Source organism: Mesocricetus auratus, unplaced genomic scaffold (genome assembly GCF_017639785.1).
Source record: "Mesocricetus auratus isolate SY011 unplaced genomic scaffold, BCM_Maur_2.0 Super-Scaffold_100007, whole genome shotgun sequence".
NCBI classification, from domain to species: domain Eukaryota; kingdom Metazoa; phylum Chordata; class Mammalia; order Rodentia; family Cricetidae; genus Mesocricetus; species Mesocricetus auratus.
The window spans coordinates 24,713,362-24,731,748 of record NW_024429191.1 but is presented as its reverse complement, the minus strand read 5'-3'; the positions used below and the strand labels follow the sequence as shown (position 1 = coordinate 24,731,748).

Here is an 18,387-nt window from a genome sequence, read left to right as displayed (position 1 = left end):
GAATTGCTGCTTGTGTCATCGGCTGCTTCTAGCCCCAGTTTTCCCGCCCTCTCTCCTTCCCCCCTCCCCCATCCCCACCACCACTAAATGAAGCCTGTATCCACAGTTGTATTTAAGCAAATATGCTACCTTAACCACAGCCTAGGGATTTCAAAAAGAAAACATCCATTATTCAAAAAAGAAAAAAATAAGAGGATTGTACCAGGTTTTCTCAAGGCTTATGCTACACTGCCTAAGCTTTTCAGAAAGTGATTAATTTTTTTAGAACATTCGGGTCACACTAATTGATATGACCTGTGTAATTAAGAAGTCTCTGTTTACAGACCAGAAGCCTGGCCACTCTGAGGCTGAGTCTGCTTGACAGAATATCTTTACATGTCAGGAGATCAACAGCCTTTCTCATGTTCTCCTCCATCACCTACATGGGCCCGACTGCTCTTCTGAGGAGACAGACACTGGCTGGGCTGTGTGAAGATGGGGCTGACCAGGGAAATATACAAGAGACAAAAGAGAAACCCCAGCAGGGACAGCTGATGAGAGCCGCCTCATAGGATGTGAAGGGTGAATTCATCAGTACTTTCTGGAACTTAGCCCTTCAATATGACTGACATGCAAAGAGGGGACAGGAGCTTGTCCACATCAAAAGGACACTTTCTCAGTCCTTCTTCTGGACAATAGGGACATAAAAAAGTGCATGAAACCAGAGTCTCAGTTCCTGTGATGGAAATATTCCTTGTTTGTAGGAACTTTAAGTCAATGTCAGGAGTGTATGCATACTCCTCTCTCTCTCTCTCTCTCTCTCTCTCTCTCTCTCTCTCTCTCTCTCTCTCTCTCTCTCTCTCTCTCTCTCTCTCCTTCCTCCTCTCCTTTCACTCCCTCCCTCCCTCCCTCTGGGTCCTAAGATTTGAGAATCTCAGTGTGGTTTCTTTTCTTTTAATTTTAGAAATAATCTTATTTTACATATCAATCCCCCATTCCCTCACCCTCTCATCCTCCCATGCCCCCCACCAAACCCCCAACCCACCCCCTACCCACTCCCCAAGGAGAGTGAGGCCTTCACTGGGGATTGTCAAAGTCTATGGAGTATTACTCAGTGATTTTTAAAGGAGTCCAAACACCATTGGTGGAGACAATTACACTCACTGTGGCATTTCCAAATTTTCCTACAAGTAGAAACTACTCAGGGGTGTATCTCACCCTCTAAAACACTGTTCTTTCCTCCCAGGAAAGGTCCCTCACCATTTGACAAACTTGGGTTGGGTTTCAAACTCATGCATGAAGTCTTTTTGGAAAGCCTTTCTAAACTATCCTGTAATTTGATACAACTGTGTTACAAAGCACAGAAGATCTGTGTGCACACATACATACACACACACACACATACATACACACACACACACACACACACACACACACACACAAAATCATCTAGTCTAAAAGATTCATTGTGCCCAAGTTGAGAAACCCCAGACTAAACTAAGAGCATAATTAAATTCATCACAAGAATTTTTTCTTAAAGCTTAAATTTATCGCTTATATACTACCTTATAAATAAATTTGGCCTTTTTTTCTGTGCTCAAAAAGAATGTAGTGAAATGACTTCCTGTCTTGTCTCAAAGCTATATTTCGAAAACCCACAACTCACTAGTAGGTCCTGTAAAACTATACATAAATATTCTTTGAGGTCCCCAGTGTCACCAAAGTCCATCCCAATTCTACTGCCCTGAGGGATACAGCACAGTTGATGCTGGCAAAGTCATGATGCTTGGTTATTACACATAAATTGTTTCATGTCTGTGTATCTTTGCTCCTAACCCAAACTTGGCCAAAACAGATCCATAGTTCATCAGAAAAACCATAGCAAGCTAATAAATAGCACATACTAAAAGCCCACTCACACATGTTGCAAGACACTTTGAAAAAACAGTAGCATCTCAATTTGAAGGCAGGGGCTTGCCAGAAAACAGTTTTAAGAAATTAAGACTTTATTGGATCCTCACGATTCCTCTCTGTCAAGACAAAAAGTGGTAAGGCTAAGATGATATTATAAAAATTCTCTAAGATCTCTGGAAACAGTATCATCCTTCCAATGGATTTATTCTTTAATGAGACTAATAAGTCTCGCTTCTTTTTTTAAAAAAAATCATTTTGAAGACTGTGATATTGACAACCACAGTCATTGCTCAAATCTCTTTCCTTATTTCTCCTCAGAGAATAGGCAGCTAAAATTTCTCAAGCATCTCTTGGAGCTCCGACACTGAAACCTACACTTTGAGCTGACTAAACAGGCGTGGGAGCGAACTTCCAACCCCAAGCTGTCTCCCTGACAGGTTGGGTAAGCATGCTTCAACATTGATATGGCAAGTAACTTATCCATGAAATGAGATGCAGGGCAGTGCGAGGGAGGGGCTTAACTTTGCTACCTGAGATGGTGTCCCTGGTTCTACACCACCTGGGAGCTTGTTAGAAACATAGCATTCCAGCCCTGCCCCCATCTCAATCAGTACTTTAACAAGGTCCTGAGGGATTCTCAGCACGTGAAGTTGCAGCAGTATTGTGTCTAGAATTCCTAAAACACCTTCGTTTTGGATTCAACCCATATGTTTTTAGGTTTTCCGCCTTTTAACACCTGTGTAATTCTATTAGGTTAGTATGCTTTGGATGGTGGTTGACCTGACAGATATGTGGGGTACAGCGGCATCTCTGAAGCAGAACAGAGGGTATAAAAATGTTCTGCTTATAATCAGCAATCGGTGCTAACAGCTGCTGAGATTGTGGGAGAGGAGAACAGAGGACAAGAATGAACTTCCTGGTTTTGTTCTCTACTCTTATCCAGAGAGGTTCTACTTAGAACAAGTTTAGAGAATAAAACCATCGTTTCTGTGTAATTGACTTAATCTGTGGCTGCCTCGCCATGTGAGCCCATACAGGAAGCCAAAATGAGGCTCTAAGGACACAGCTGCCTTCATCAGTGGGCGCAGGTGGTGCAGCCCTGAGTCTTGCCTAACAAAAACAACTCCTAGATTGCAGATGCCTGGGGAGAAAGTGGCCTCACCTGCTCTTCACCTCTAGAGAAACAATTAGACTCCATGTCTTCTGCCAAAAATGTTTTCCCATCATCTCTTCACAGTCAAGCCATTATTAAAACTTAAGGAAAGCAAGAGAGACCCACCTGGAATCTCCGCATGTCACGTGGGTTTCCTGCATTCTTTAGGCAATTTTGGTTGCATTTAAGGAAAAACTTCAGGAAGAATCTGTGGAGAAACAAATGATCATAGTTAGCATTTCAATCCTAACAAGGACATCGCAGTCAGAAATCACTTCTGGGTTACATGTTCTCTTTTCTTCCTGCATCTCCTGCAATACTCAAGTGGTTGTTGGAATCAGTATTATACTCAAGGCCTGGGTCTTCATATTGCATCCCAGGTGGGTTTTCTTTCTGAAAGGAACACTCTTGGTACTACCAACAGGTCTCACAAAAGAATTAAACCTCCAGGGAGTATTTGTATTCAGAGAGCAAACCGTCATAATTTAACATAGGTTCCAAATGGATCTAATTGAGAGTTCCCATGGTCCCCAAGCATAACATTTCATTTAAGTGTTACAAGTTCACAGATGATGAATAGCAAAGTGTATATTGGATAAGCACAAGGAGATAGTAAATAGTTTGAATCTTAGTATCTCCAAATAAAATGTTCAAATTAGCAGCCCTGGGAGAAGTGATAGGATTCGCATAAAGATTAAGCCCTTCCAACTTCTCCAATACCTCCAGATCATTTCTATTTTTTTAAAGACACTTGCCTTAAACAAAAGCTTTTCCTGCCTCTCTGCCCACCTTAGCTAACAAGTAAGTTCTATAGTGAGAGCCACGGGTTTTATGTGGATAGGCAACCACAGTCTCCAATTGGCTAGAAAAATCGCCTATGTTGGTGAATCTATTTTAACTTTCAAAGATGTCCCAATGTGTTTGTCACAGGACTTGGTCACACTAAGTAACTACTACAATTATTGGATCTCATCCCAGAAGGACAGTAGGTGTGTAGAGTTTTGTGCTAGGATATCCATACTGGTCACCCTCAGTTAAAACCTTCCTCCTTCTGTTTTCTATTTGGGTGAAATAGAGGAGCTTTAGGTCCACCTGTTTTCTGCATATATTTTTACTTTGGGGCCTGGATAGATGTATCGATGGAGTGTATTAAAATACTGATCGATGAAATTCTTCTAGAAATACTCTTTTCTTTACCTTTTGTCCCAATTTAGAACTACACCAGAATAAAATCATCAACTCAATATAAACAACATATGCAAAACTAGTATTCCATGATGGCGCCATCTGAATTTAGTTTTGAGTACAATGTCTGTCAGCAGTATAGCTCTGTGAGCATGATCCTCTATCATAAAGGCACTACATGAATACACATCACGTTCAAACAGCTTCTGCATGCAAATTCCAGAACAGTATCTGCTCTCCCTGGCCCCTGAGAATCTTCTAGGATGGGAATAAATGGGAGCATTGAAGAGAAACAATGACTTTTTCAAACAAAATGATAAGATTTTACAATGTAACAGTCTTCTTAAATGAAGTCATTTAACATTACACAACCCTCAAAGCCCATCAAGGAGTTGGCCTCTGATAATGGTTCACCCTTACATCCAGGGTCTTTCCACAGAGGCCAGTGCTTATTGACCTTCTGTCTAGGATGAATGAGTCACAGAACACTGCTAAAGTCCAGCTGTGTGTAACGGAATCAACCCTGGGCCTTCCCCCCCACCCAGGGGGAGTACCCAGAACAGCTCTGCTGCTGCACATGTGAGCCATCCAGCCACTCTGTCACTCAGCCCTCTGTCACTCAGCCCTCTGTCACTCAGCCCTCTGTCACTCAACAGAGCATTTTCACTGCCCTGTTCCTCTGAGCCTCGGAAGGTGACTCAAGCAGTACAGGTGCCTTTCAGAAATTATTAAATGTCTATGGGCAGTGGTAATGAGTCTCTCCCATATTGCTCCGGCTGCATTCGATATTTAGAAGAGTATATATGAAAACCATCCCAGGATCCAGAGAGGGATGATTCCTATTCTAAAGACAATGAAGGCTTGTGTGGTGTGGTGCTGTAAGGTGTAAAAACCTCTGCCTTTATAAAAATACCCAGTGTGGCATTCTCATCCAAACCTTAGCCAAGTACTACCTATAAAATGGGTACAATGAGAGTGTGTGTCTTGCAAAGCAGTTGTGCAATGCTGTGTAGTGCCTAAGGCAACTCAGGAAGATGGTGGTGGCAGTAGCAGATGTCCTTGAGTAAACACACTCCCCCTTCCCATTCTCCTAAATAACCCCTGCTATCCACCCTGTATAATCCAGGAGGCCACTGAGAATCAGAGACACCCAATTGCTTGCCCAAAAGTGAATAAATGTGATCTAGAATTCACTTCTGAGAGAGTAGTCCCAGAGACGGGGCTCTGAACCAGCATCCTGAGGTAGTGTCGTACTGATAGTATAGTGAAGGTGTTAATATCCATGGCACCACTGGTGAAAGTGAATAATACTGAGTGAGAACGATGGTTTTACTAGAGGAAACCACAGGGTCATTACCCAACCCCCAAGGGCAGTACCAAGCTAGGGAGTACTATCACCGCCAACCTCCCCCCAGTGGGCCCCCCTGCCTGTCTCCCCATGGTTGATAATATTTGCCGCCTGTACGTGTTTAAGCCATTTGAGCCCAGGCCTGACAGCCAGATTCAGGTTGTGTTAGAAGGAGCTGTCAGCACACCCTCTGGCATCCTCAAGTCAGACAACTGCTAGCCACCGTGAGGGGTTCCATCTGGTGCCAAAATGGGTTTTGAAAGACAGGCAAACAGGATACTGGCTTTGCCAGAGAGAAAAAGAACCAAGGGAGCCAGGGATCCTGTGCCTCAAAGACAAGTAGCACTGGGTTGCCTGTCAGCAGCTCATCGTTAGCACAAAACCTACGCCGCGCATACACCCGATCACCTTTAATGCTATGCTGGGCACACACCGGATTGCCGTGAAAGCTATGCCGGGCACACACCGGATCGCTGTTACCCTAAGCTGCCCTGCTACTTGGCCTGCTGGCAGAATACCCTGCCCACCCCTTCAGCTGCAGATCACTTGCTGAAATTGAAGTCATGACCATCTGTCATGGGTAAGACAGCCGTCAACTGGTGCCTAGGGCCTCACCCAAGCCCTTATGTGGCAAAGACGCCAGGAAGGGCCAGTTCTTTTGGAGATGGTCATTCCCACTCCAGGGCCTCAGGAATTCGCTCAAAGTTTTCCCCTAGGTACAAGCCAAGTACTTGACTCTTTTGGATCACACTTTAAAGGAAGAGTAAGGAGGAGTTAAAAATACCCTCACTGAGAGATTGACTCAGATGTGAGACACAAACTTGGGGGATGGTTTATTCAAGTAAACATGTAAGGTAACTGTGAACCTGGGGACATGTGTGTACCTAGTGTCTGCTGTCCCACACTGAAGATCTCTAACTCTGAGGAGCTTTTAACAAAGTGGAACCTATTGTAACACAAAACCATATGTTTGTCTAAAGAATTGCCACATTCTGTGTGTTTGATAAAACGTCAGTGGAAAGACCATGGCTGCCCTACCCCAACTGTGGGAACCTGACCCACAGCAGGACAAAGCTGCTATTGACCCTGCAGAGTTCCATAAGTCCGGGATCAAACTCTCTTTTTAACTCGACTCTTTTTTTTTTTTTTTGGAGGGGTGGTATGCTAGGCAGTGAGAAACCCAACACCTTTCAGCTAACTTTCCGCAGGAGTAACGTCATTATTATTTAACACATCTTTCACTCTGTTATTATCCAAAGCATTTAAGTTCCCAGAGTCTCTCTGAATCCCCAGTGAAGTCCTTTAAGACAGGCATGTTGGGAAGGGACGGCTCACCTGGAACATAGCACACAGAGACTCAACAAAAATAAGGGACACGGTTATAGTTCAAAACTGGTATTCTAGATTGCTGATAGGATTGGTCATGATATCCATTTTCCATGAATTACAGTGTGTGTGTGTGTGTGTGTGTGTGTGTGTGTGTGTGTGTGTGTGTGCGTGCGTGTTTGTGTGTGTTGTATGATAACCATACATGCAACCAGAGCATTTCCAGTTCCAGTGTCCTGTTCTACCACACTGAACCTGGAACTTGTTATTTTTCTGGTAGGTTAGTAACCAGCAAGCCCCAGAGGGCCTCCTGTCTGCTCCTTGCACAATTCTGGAATTTCAGTTACAGGGACAACAATGCCCAAGAGTTTAAGTAGATCCAGGAGATCTGGGTCTTGGAACTCAGGTCTTGGTCTTCATGTGTATGCTGCAAGTGTTCTTAATCACTGAGCCCTCTTCATAGCCCAAATCACAGAACTTTTCAAGTGACTTTAACAATTCATTAGTCTAACCTCCTCATTTCATGTGTGAGAAAGTTGAAACTCAGGAGGCAGGACTAATGCCCTCACTATTCCCAGTAGCTATGAGAGGGAAGCTGTATGCCACATGTGCTGGGTGTCAGCCCTGTGACCTTTCCAGTGTGTTCCAGCTCCTCATACAGCAATCCAGCTAGAGGTCAGCACTCAAGTACGTGAACTTTCTAGTCTACCGCTTCAATTAAGGAAAGTGACAGTCATAAAACCAGAAGTGACATCCTATTAAAAGTTGTGTTTAGATTCATCAATCAGGCTGATGTAGGATGTTAGTCCATTATTGAAGTAACTGAAACAGACACACATGTAGAATACATTTGTTGATTTGGTAATATACTTTATAGCATTTGCCCAAGCAACAGAGTTTCAGTATCTGCCTGGAATCCTTGTAACTACTGGTGACCAAAAGTACTGGGTTACAGAAAGCAAATCAATTAACCACCATAATCAGATTCCTACATGAGAGTATGAAAAGCAAAACAAACAGCAAAGCTTTGTTTTCTAGATACACAATGGATACCATGGGACGTAAAACTAGTGGAGTTTAGTAAATATTGCTTTGCTAAAGAGAATCTACAACCTGCCTTTGAATACAAATCATCACTTTCCAAATTAAAGACAGTATCAGAGTATGCTGGACAAGTCAACTTAGTTGAAGATGAGACACATGTAGGTCAAATCCAATAACTCCGTGACCCTGAATGGTATCAAGCAAGTGTGGAAATAATAAGACTTTTCCTCCCATACAGCTATGTAGCTTTCATTTTACATGGAGCTTTATTGCTTAGCTAAATGTGTTATCTTCACCAAATGGATGTAATCTCCCCGTGCCTCAGTTTCCTCATTTGTAAAATGGAGAAGCCATTAGAACGTGTTTTAGGAAAATCAGTCAGCAGTTGACGGGTGTTGAAACCTAGCACAGAGAAAGCAATAATGCTCGCTGTTCTCAGTTATCTGTAGCAACTGCATACTGCCTAGACTAAGGGATGCTGAGAGTTTCAGATGTGAGAAATATTATTTTTCTGACATAGTGCAGGCTAAGAAAACCAGTGAAGCCCTGCATGCCCGGTAAGCAATACAGGCTATATTGGATGACATGCAGAAAAAAAATGAAAGAGACAATTGCCAAGGAAAAGCAAGAAAGAGTACAGCAGCCTTGCCAAGACAGAGCAAGGCAGGGCCTTAAATTATGGAGGACTCGGGCTAGTCGGAACTGAAGGGCACACAGCCTGTGTGCCTGTAATTGTTATGCAAAGCAAGTGCCGTGGAGCTGGACTGAACAGGTTGAGTTTTTACCTCTTCCAACCCAAAGTCAGAAAAATCACGTTTCTTTGCTTGCATCTGTGCTCATCATGTCCAGACTAGAAAAGAAAAGTGTCAAGGCCCAACTGAACGGAGACATAAAACCCTAGTTCCTATCTTCAGACCTCCTGAATGTTCCCCTGACTTATGCCCGCAGATGGTGAGGCAGCAGACGGCCCTTCCCAATGGTATTCAGTACGCAGGGGCACACTCTGGCCTGACACAAGAAACAGCTGTGTAGAAACAAATGTGGGGGCACCTTGTGGGTGAAGTTCAAGCTGCTCCCACACATGATCTGGAGGGAGGGCAGGGAAGGGCCCTGTAATTAAAAGGACCTCTTTGGAGTCACCACTGCACTTATTACCTTTGCTGTCAGGCTCCCAGCCCGGAAATTACCAAGGAAATATTCCAGGAATACTAGGATTCTCCCAAATTGAAAGTATTTAATTCTATAGTACCCGCCGCCTCCCAAGACCACCTAATCTGCCAGAAGTTGTCTGATAAATGCCCTCCTGGTAGCTCTTGAGGACTCAGTGGTGCTCCATGACCAGGTAAGCCTGAGTCTGGCACCATGACACACAGCTGCCTTGAAAACAGGGCAGGCCAAGACTGAAAGAGAAAACTATTTTCAATGTCAAAGAAAATGGCCTGGCTTCGAATCCACAGACTACACTGGAGGGTACAGTTCATCCATGTGAAAACATGATACCCAGAAGTCAGCCAAGAGACCAGGGAGGCCACAAGGGCAGGCTGGAGAAGCTGCCTTGGGCAAGGGCTGACCTCTTCCTTTCTGGTATGAAAAGCAACACAACTGATGCCCTGTCTGATTCACTCCATGCAGTCCTGCCTGTGACATGCAGAGGGCAGAGACAGAAGAAGGGGTTTATGGGGGAGCTCCATGCACATGGAACCATGAGGTCATTTTTTTTTGAGCCCCATAGTGGAAGAGAAACTGAAATTAAGTCATGACGCTATCTTGGCTATCTTGGCTATCTTGGGGATCCCAGAGGGAGAACAACATGGCTGCCCATATTATTGGCCACTGACTTCAAGAAGTTTACCTTCCCTGGCGGAGGCTTCCTGGATCTTGGGCATGTCTGGAAAGAGTGTACAGCCTAAAGAGATAAACAGGATCGCCTTGAAAAGGATTCATTACATCAGGACTCAGAGTTTGGCTTTGGTGGAAGGACATAATTAGTGGCAAGAACTTAAGCGGGGAGATGTTGAAATATCATAGCAGTGGATTAAAGAATTCTAAAATATTTTAAAGGAAAGGGGCCCACCGCAGATAGGGTCCTTAGGCTAGGAGGCAAATCCAACAGATAAAAAGGGTCAAGACAGCCAAACCGTGCAGAAAGGAAGAGAGCCAGGGACCATGGGGGAAAGAGTGTCTCATAATCCCTCAGAAGAGACACCAAGAAGGGTGTGAGAGGGACAGGGCCATGGCTTAACATTGACTTCTGTTGACCCAGTCCAGCTGATTGCCCTGGCAATGTTTGCTGACCATTAAATGAGAGAGGATGACGGAATCCCAAATCTGAAAGCCCCTGACAGGAAAGGAGATACACTTCAGGCAAGCCCTTTGACAACACTCCCATGCACCAAGACTTTCTTACCAAAACGTATAAAGGTTCAAATTGCCCCTGGGAGAAAGTTTGGAATCAGTGTATATGGTTTGATATGCAGAAGGCAGATAACAAAGGAAGTGTTTGTCTGACCTTCTTGGACTAACTGGGAGACAGATTAGGCAGCATTGATTTTAAACTATTTCTGTGGGATGGAACATAGTCTATAGGTAGACGTAGGATACCTGCAGACTTTGGGTAGCTTTCCATAGTGTTGGGCCTTGAAGTTCTATGTTACTACTGCAAAGTGCCCCAGGATGGAAAATATTTAAGTATTGCTTATTTACTGCCTCATTCATCCTCAAGAGTCAGGCATCCTCAAGAGGCAGGGGGCTCTCAATACCCCACATTACCAGTTTAGTAGAAAACATGGGCACAAGACCATTTGTGAGGCTTATGTGTTGCCTTTATTAGCTCCTAATCTTACAAAGGTCTATGGAGTATTGGTTCTATTCTCATTTTATAGATACTATGTCAAAAGTTATAGAAATTTCTCATTAAAATATAGTATATATTCATATATATCAGATATATTTATATACTGAAGATGCATATCTTATTGTCTTATAATGGGAATGTGGTTATTGACCATATCTTGTTATACATATCACCATCCATCACCATGTTAACTTAAAGTTAGAGCTAAGGTCAATATAAATTCTAGGACTTTGAACTCAAGTAGCCCTAATAACCAATTATAATATGGTTCAGATTTGCTTGTGACCACTTTATAAGTGACTCCCTCAAACACATTTTAACCCTGTTGAAAATACTGGAATATTTAACTGTAACAAAATGGAGAATTAAGGCCAAAGCAAAACCAAGATAGCCTAGGTCTTTTTGGGGGAAGTTGGTGACCATCTCATGGGTTTAGTTTGACTATACATCATTATCTGTTCACAGTCGTTGCCTTTGAAAGTCTTTCATGCAGACAGAAAGCCACAGGTAGAAAATGAAAGGCTTTTCTAATCCTGTTCTTCAATTTGTATGTGTTTAAAATTGCGAAGCCCATTCATTTAGAATCTGGTGTTCACATTTCACTTGTCCCTTTTAAAGACTCAGAGAGTTTCAATATGACACTCTCCTTTGGAGGTGACATGCCGTGGGGGGGAGTAAGAAGTTCAAGTCCATAGTGACTGAGACAGACAGCTGTCCATCAATGCTCAGCATACTGTTCCAGAGTTGGTAAAATATAAATATTTCTAAGTGCTCATTCACTCATTTAACCGACAGATCTTTCCAGAGATCACAGGGTGGTCTGGACTCCCTTGGTTGTCCATTGCATGAAGAGCCTACTGGTTTTAGTTTAAGATTTTTATTCAAAAGAAAAGTATTAAAGTTCAATTTTCCAGGAAAATGTTTGACTCTTAGGGCAGTGTATTGGAGTAACTACCAAACTGCTTTACATGAACAATTAATATGTTGTAGCTATTAGGTAGGGACGAGATTGGTGAATCTTAAAGTGCCTCACAGAGCCCATAGTGGACATTCCCAGGTATATTTCTCCCTTCTTCTCCCATCATTCTTTGCTTCAGTCACATCAAACTGCATCCTTGTGCCTTGAGCAGGAAGCTTCCTTGTTATCTTCACTGTTAGCTCATCCCTGGGTTTGAAATATCTTCTCCATTCCCACACCATCTCAGCTTCCCATAACCCTAATCATCTTTCAGCTATGGTAAAAGTGGGTTGTGTCATGAGCCTTCCCTTACATCCCTGCAGAATTAGTCACATCGTCCTTCCCTGCTACACATTCATCACTCTTGATCCTCCTTGCAGCAACTACAGTTATTTACGTCATTTCCTACCCCTCCATGACACTCCATAGGGAACCTTTCATTTCCCATGGTATCCAGGACAGCTGTGTATGGAAAGTACCAAGTGAGAAAAGAACCTGACTTGTGAAGGTCTGACTTTAGTTGAACATAAATATTAGTGGCAGCTAATTTTCAATCTTAACACAGGGATTTTTGTCTCTTCTTTCTCCTTCTGTGTTTTCTGAATTTCCCATATGTATACAATACTTCCCTGGAAGAAACAGAAAACTTTGGTGTTGTAAAAAATCAAAGTGCATATCATTCATCCCTGAGCCCAGAGAAGGTTTCCCCATTGTGCAATGGGCAACTGGGGAAATAAAAATGATGAGTGGTTTCCTCGGAGTCTCTGTATGCTAAGATTTGCCATTTAATTCAAACAAGCATAGTTAAGAGCTATCCATCTCACGGTCTGTGACCATTTATTAGTTTCATACATGCATAATTCATGCAAGAGCTCATTGGTGTCCTTAAATGTCCTACTTAATACTGCCTTGACATCAGAGTTCAACATATTATCTCTAAGTTAAGCCTGTCATTGTTCTTAAAACATTTACCTGGAACCCAAAGGGGTAAAGGGCCATATTACCAGTAGTCTAGAATGGATTTCCTTTCTAAGAATCTACAAGCCATTCTGCTATCTTTCATGGACTCTGAGGCTTAAAACTCTCAATGATTTGCTGTTTCTTCACTCAGTCTTCTTCCTTAGGTCATTTGTTTCCTCATTCATCTGGCCCTGAATTCAGCGTTTGCTAAGCACGTGCTATGTGTCAAACACAATGCATACAGCATTGTTGCTGTGGAAACTCATTAAAGAGGTCTTAGTCAGTTTTTCTTAGTGACTTTAAAAATCAGTGAACATGTCAGTCCTAATATGCTAAGCAATATGTTGGAGTTATTGAACAAAAATAGGGACCAACAGAAAACAATGGACATACCATCTTGTATCATTGAACTTTAGATTTTTAAAAAAGTTAAATTCCTGATTTGCAAAAAGAGGCATACTATTCCTTTATCACTTCCCTCTCATCCTCAGAATGTGTCACAGAGGACAAAAGGGGACACAAATACCAGGGATGGATGGCATTTGAAAATTTTGATACTTTTCTACAAAGAGGATAGAGGAAAAAGAGGGGGAAATCAGAAAAAAAGGTTATTCCTTGGGGAAAGGTACCAAGTCTTTCTAAGAATGGAAGTTATTTAGAACTGACTGTGTATCACCACTGCCCTTTCAAAATTCTTTGTCACTTTCCCTTTCACTTTTCCAGGCCAACCCTCCATGGTCCCAATCTCAACATCTCCAAATGCTGCCTGTCATCCCCTGGGCTTGTGCATTACCGGGATAATTAATTTAACTTGAGCAATGGCTTCCATTGCAAACAATCACCACATGCCAACATGCCACACAAGATGGGTTCAGATAAGTACAAGTGACTCCTTAATTTGGATTTAAAGCTTAGGACCAGTCTTCAAATCAAAATGACCAGAGAGCATGTGCCCACAGAGTACTGACAATAATCTTATGAGCTCCCAATTATTCCAGTTCATATTATGGACAATCCAATAAGTCTGTATGTTCCATTCCATAAAAAATATAAAAAGAAATTGATCATATTGAAATCAGAATGCAAAATAGGGCCTGATACTTTATTAGACTCTCCTTCTCAGGGTATCATAAGGTTGCTGATGGCAAGTGAAATTAAGCTATCTCATAGATGAAGAATGACACCATTTAGACTTTCCACAGGTGCTTTTGGCACTCACAGGTCACTCATCTCTGCCATCCCCCCAACACACACACAACATGTCACTCTTGAACAGCATCACTTTAAACTAGAGACACTGGGGAGTGTGAGCTCTAAAATCCCCTCCACTTTATCACTTAACTTGGTCATTATTTGCTAAAAATAAAACTGGTAAAAGAAGAGGGGGGCCTTAGACATAATCTACTGCTGTTACCTTAACGAAGAGATCCTGAATGGTTGACACAGTGGCCTCGAATGCCCCAATGTGAATGCAAGTTTGTGCCCACATGCTTTTCTGTGCAATAGGTCTACAAATATCTCAGTAAAGGAAAAAGTGGGAGTATGTGATGAATTGCTTGGGATCTGCTAGGAATAAAGGCATATGTCACCATTCCAGTCCCTTTTCTCCTATTTGATAGTAGTCCCTTGTTTTCTCCTTTTGGAGTACTTTGCCCACTCAAGAGATCTTATGTTTTAAAAGCATTGTTCTTTAGCCACTCTAGGACCAGAGAAAGAATGCTATTGGGTCAGGACATCACAGCCCCTAGTTCTATGACTACCTTAGGGATAGACATGTATTCAGTCAAGCATGTCAGATCCCGTCTGAGCCATCTGCCTGTCTTAAGTAGCTTGAAAAGATGACTTTCCTTCTATTACAACTGAACCAAGAGGATGAAGCTGAGTTTCTGGAAAATCCAGTGCCTTAGAGAGGATCCTATGATGTAGCCCAACAGTACTCATGGGGCAAAATATTTCTGATAGTAGGGAAGAAGGGAGGAAGAGAACGCTCCTAAATACCCTCCAAGAAAGTTGAGGTAAAGTTAGGCAGACATGTGATCTGAATGGTTGCACTGAGCAGATGGCAGAAGAAAGGAGAGTTGAGAAAAATATATGTAGGAAGTACAAAGACGCTTTTACAGAGTCCTGGGTAAGTTCAAGCTCTACAACAACACACTGAACTCACAATCATAAACATATGCATATATTGATTAAAAACATATATAAATGAAGCACAGAAAGATGATAGATAGATAGATAGATAGATAGATAGATAGATAGATAGACAGATGATAGGTAGATAGATGGATAATCCTTTATACAAATGCTTGAGACCCCAAATATGTAATAAGAGATCTCAAAAATAGAACTCAAATCTAAACATAAACTCCTTTATATTTTATAGATACCTTCTATACGTAGCCTGAAAGGAATTTTCTACAATATTTTGGTGCACCTATATTTTGACTGCAACTCATCACATTTCCTCCTTGTGATTTCATGGGTTTGTGCTCAAAACCAAATGTTTTCATCTTGGAGCATTTGGGATTTCTGATTTTCAAATTAGGAATGCTGACTGTCTACATTCACAAACACTCTTCCACTCACGTACATTGTGTTTCCTCATACAGAACTGCTGTACACTCTCAAACAGTGGGGGCTATTTAATTAGCTGTTTGAAACTCATATCATACAGACTAAAATCAAAGAGTCAACAAAGCTTCACAAAGACCCATGGGCAGGCCTGGAATTGCATGAACTGAGGAGTAATGGTGTGCCAAGAGGAACAGCTCAACTCTCTCCAGCTACCTGACTCCATGAGTGTCAAAACTTCCCCACAAAGGAGAAGCTTGGAGTGCCTATTGACAAGTATGAAGTTGTCAATATTCCAAAACAAGTTTGGGGCCATACCAACCATTGGAGAGGGGTCCTACATCACCTGCTCTAAACCATAAGACATGAATCCTAAGACTTTGGCGGGGCTTCTCTGTACCCATGTTCCAATTTTAGAAAATGATAATATTAAAGAAGGACTAAGGCCAGAGATATGGCTCATTGGTTAGGAGTAAGCACCACTCCTGCAGAGGAACAAGTTCCCTGAGAAGCTACACCACTCTGCACTCTTCCTTTGTGACCCCTGTTTCAGTCCCCATCACTGTAAATATTCAGAAAAATATTTACTGAAATAAATATTTTGTAATGGAGGGACATCCTGATAGGTTAATGAGTTTCTCAATTGCAACTGAATAACTGGGAAGATGGCTTCATCAATAAAGTGTTCTCCCTACAAACATGAGGATAGGAAGTCAGATTATCAGCAGCCATGTGCAAACAAACACACAAAAACAGGCATGGTGGTGAGCCTGTAATCCCAGTGCTGGGAAGGCAGAGACAGGAGGACCCCTGGGATGGGCTGACCAGTCATCGACTCAAAAGGTGAACTGAACATTCAATACGAGACTCTGCTTCCAAAAAAAGATGAAAGGTGACTGAGAAAGACACCCAACATCTCTGACTTCCACACATACATACATATATGAGCACATCTACCTGCATGCACACATATGAACACAGACACAAACACATACACTAATGATGAAGTAGTAAGACTTTGTCCTCCAGCACTACCAACCAAGCCTTTGCAGAGTAACAGATGAAAACTAAATAGGGCCTCAGAAACATGTAAGACCACACGAGGGTAGGACACCCTACCCTGTTCCATGTCAGATACACACGCTCTGTTCTCTGGTGTCGTTTTAGTAGATCTAAGGCTGGTCTCTTGGAGATGGTGAGAAGATTCACACAACACAGAAATGATAAGTAATATAGTTATAAGTGAATCATATTTTCTATTAAAACACAGTCTTTGTCCCTCAGAGACAAAGGTATACAGAAAAATTACACCAGGCCTACCTAGGCCTCTCCTTGAGCTTTTTCCCCTCTCTCTGGGATGCCCCTGCTGTTGGCTCCCTTCCTCAAATTGAGTCAACAGGTGTGAGAAGAGTGCTGGGTCTACTTAAAGGCTACAGTTTATGTTCCCCCCAGGCAGTCTCCTCCCACAACCATTTCCCCACACCCTTGGAGTGTTTCAAATATTGTTTTTAATAAAGAAAACTCTTCCCATATGAAGATAATCATGTTGCCAAACTCTTCTCAAAGCAAACAGCCTGGGAAAATGTGGGTTTTCATGTATGTTTCCTTGAACTATGGGATCAAATGTGCATGCACTCTGGAGTGACGATGGTCCTTTGCCAAGATGACTCAGAGCACTGATTGCCTTCCCATGATGGTCACTTTTCTTCTTTTCAAAAAGATTGCTCCAAAGCCGACTAGTGGAATACTTTACCCAAGTGTCAGGCTTTCGAAAACCAATACTGGGGAAAGCCATGGCTCATGTCAACGGAAGGTTACTACTTGCGATGTAGCATGCTAAGTGCAGGCTTTATTTTAATCTTCACAACCGCTTCCCACTCCCCCATCCATTCACCCACTCTCCACCTCTGCCCCAGTCTCCACATAAAAAGCAGCTGAATCACTGAGAGATTAAGTAACTTGCCTTCCCACAGAGAGTTCACTCACGGCAGAGGTGTATGAATGAAGAGTTTCAGCAGATTGTCTGCAGTACTATGGGCTATCTGGAAGGTCCAGCAGTCCACACACACAATGAAACAGTACTTCTCTTATTCCTTAGACATTATACAGCCAACTTTCTACATCTCTATCTGGTAAAAGAAATAGAAGCGAATAAAACCTTCCTCTGCCCCCAAAGCAACCATTCCTCTCCTCTGTGATGTCAACTGAAATCTACCCCCACCACCTTCTCATGCCCTCCCTCTGAGCTCACAGCACTGCAGTCGCACTAGTCTCCCTCAACACCCCCTTACCCCCAGCTATCCCTGTACCAGCAGCTTCTCTGTTCTTTTGTATTTGCTGCCAGAATGCTCTTGTTAATTCTTGGGAATCTGCAGTCAGACATCAAAGGTCCCAGGATCCCCTGACTCTCCCAAGGAAACATCCCCAATCTCTGTCCTCTGTTTCCACCACCACCAGATTACTGCAAACATCTCTAAAATGATGTCCACAGTCATACATTTTGGTCAGAATGAAGTCTGGAGGACCAGTCTTTCACCAACATTCCAAACACAGTCTTTTTGAGGCTGTTTATCACTGGCCTGAAAAACCTGTTCTGGACCTAAAATAAGACAGTCCATTCACCAACAGTCTCAAAAGTGTGGCGGGTACCAGCTTCTTATACTAGATAGGACTGGAGACATTTAATAGTTGCTTTTTGCTAGAGCCCCTTAGAGGTTGGTTTCTTTATTTTATTTATTTATTTATTTTTTGGTCTCACCTAGTAGAAGGGTCACTGTCTTTGCTGAGATTGTGACAAGCTTCACCAGAATGAGAGCACTTTATTATCACATTAGTACCAGGGAAAGTCACATAATTAACAGAATTTATCCTCATTTACTCTGTAAAAGCAGTAATATTCTAGCTCTCTGCCTCTCTCTAATTACTTTCTTTAACACAACTTTTTTCCACCCACAAGCTGACCCTCATAGGCTCATCTGCAGAAATGTGTTAAAACTCCTTTTTTCCATACCCCTCCCCATGTAAGTCGCCAGACTTTATCCATTTGAACAAGCACAAGAAGTACACCAAGGTCTGTCATAGTTCACACAATGCCT

At 42.5% G+C, this 18,387-nt stretch overlaps 1 protein-coding gene across 6 annotated transcripts in view; it reads right to left on the bottom strand.

The window, feature by feature from the left end:
• The window catches only part of Ebf1 (EBF transcription factor 1), a 385,469-nt gene that overhangs the window by 133,265 nt on the left and 233,817 nt on the right, over positions 1–18,387 (bottom strand). For all 6 annotated transcript variants that reach the window (XM_040748482.1, XM_040748483.1, XM_040748484.1 and 3 more), the window contains exon 7: positions 3,173–3,254. In XM_040748482.1, coding sequence (XP_040604416.1) covers positions 3,173–3,254 — 82 coding nt within the window. The remainder of the gene's footprint in view (positions 1–3,172; positions 3,255–18,387) is intronic.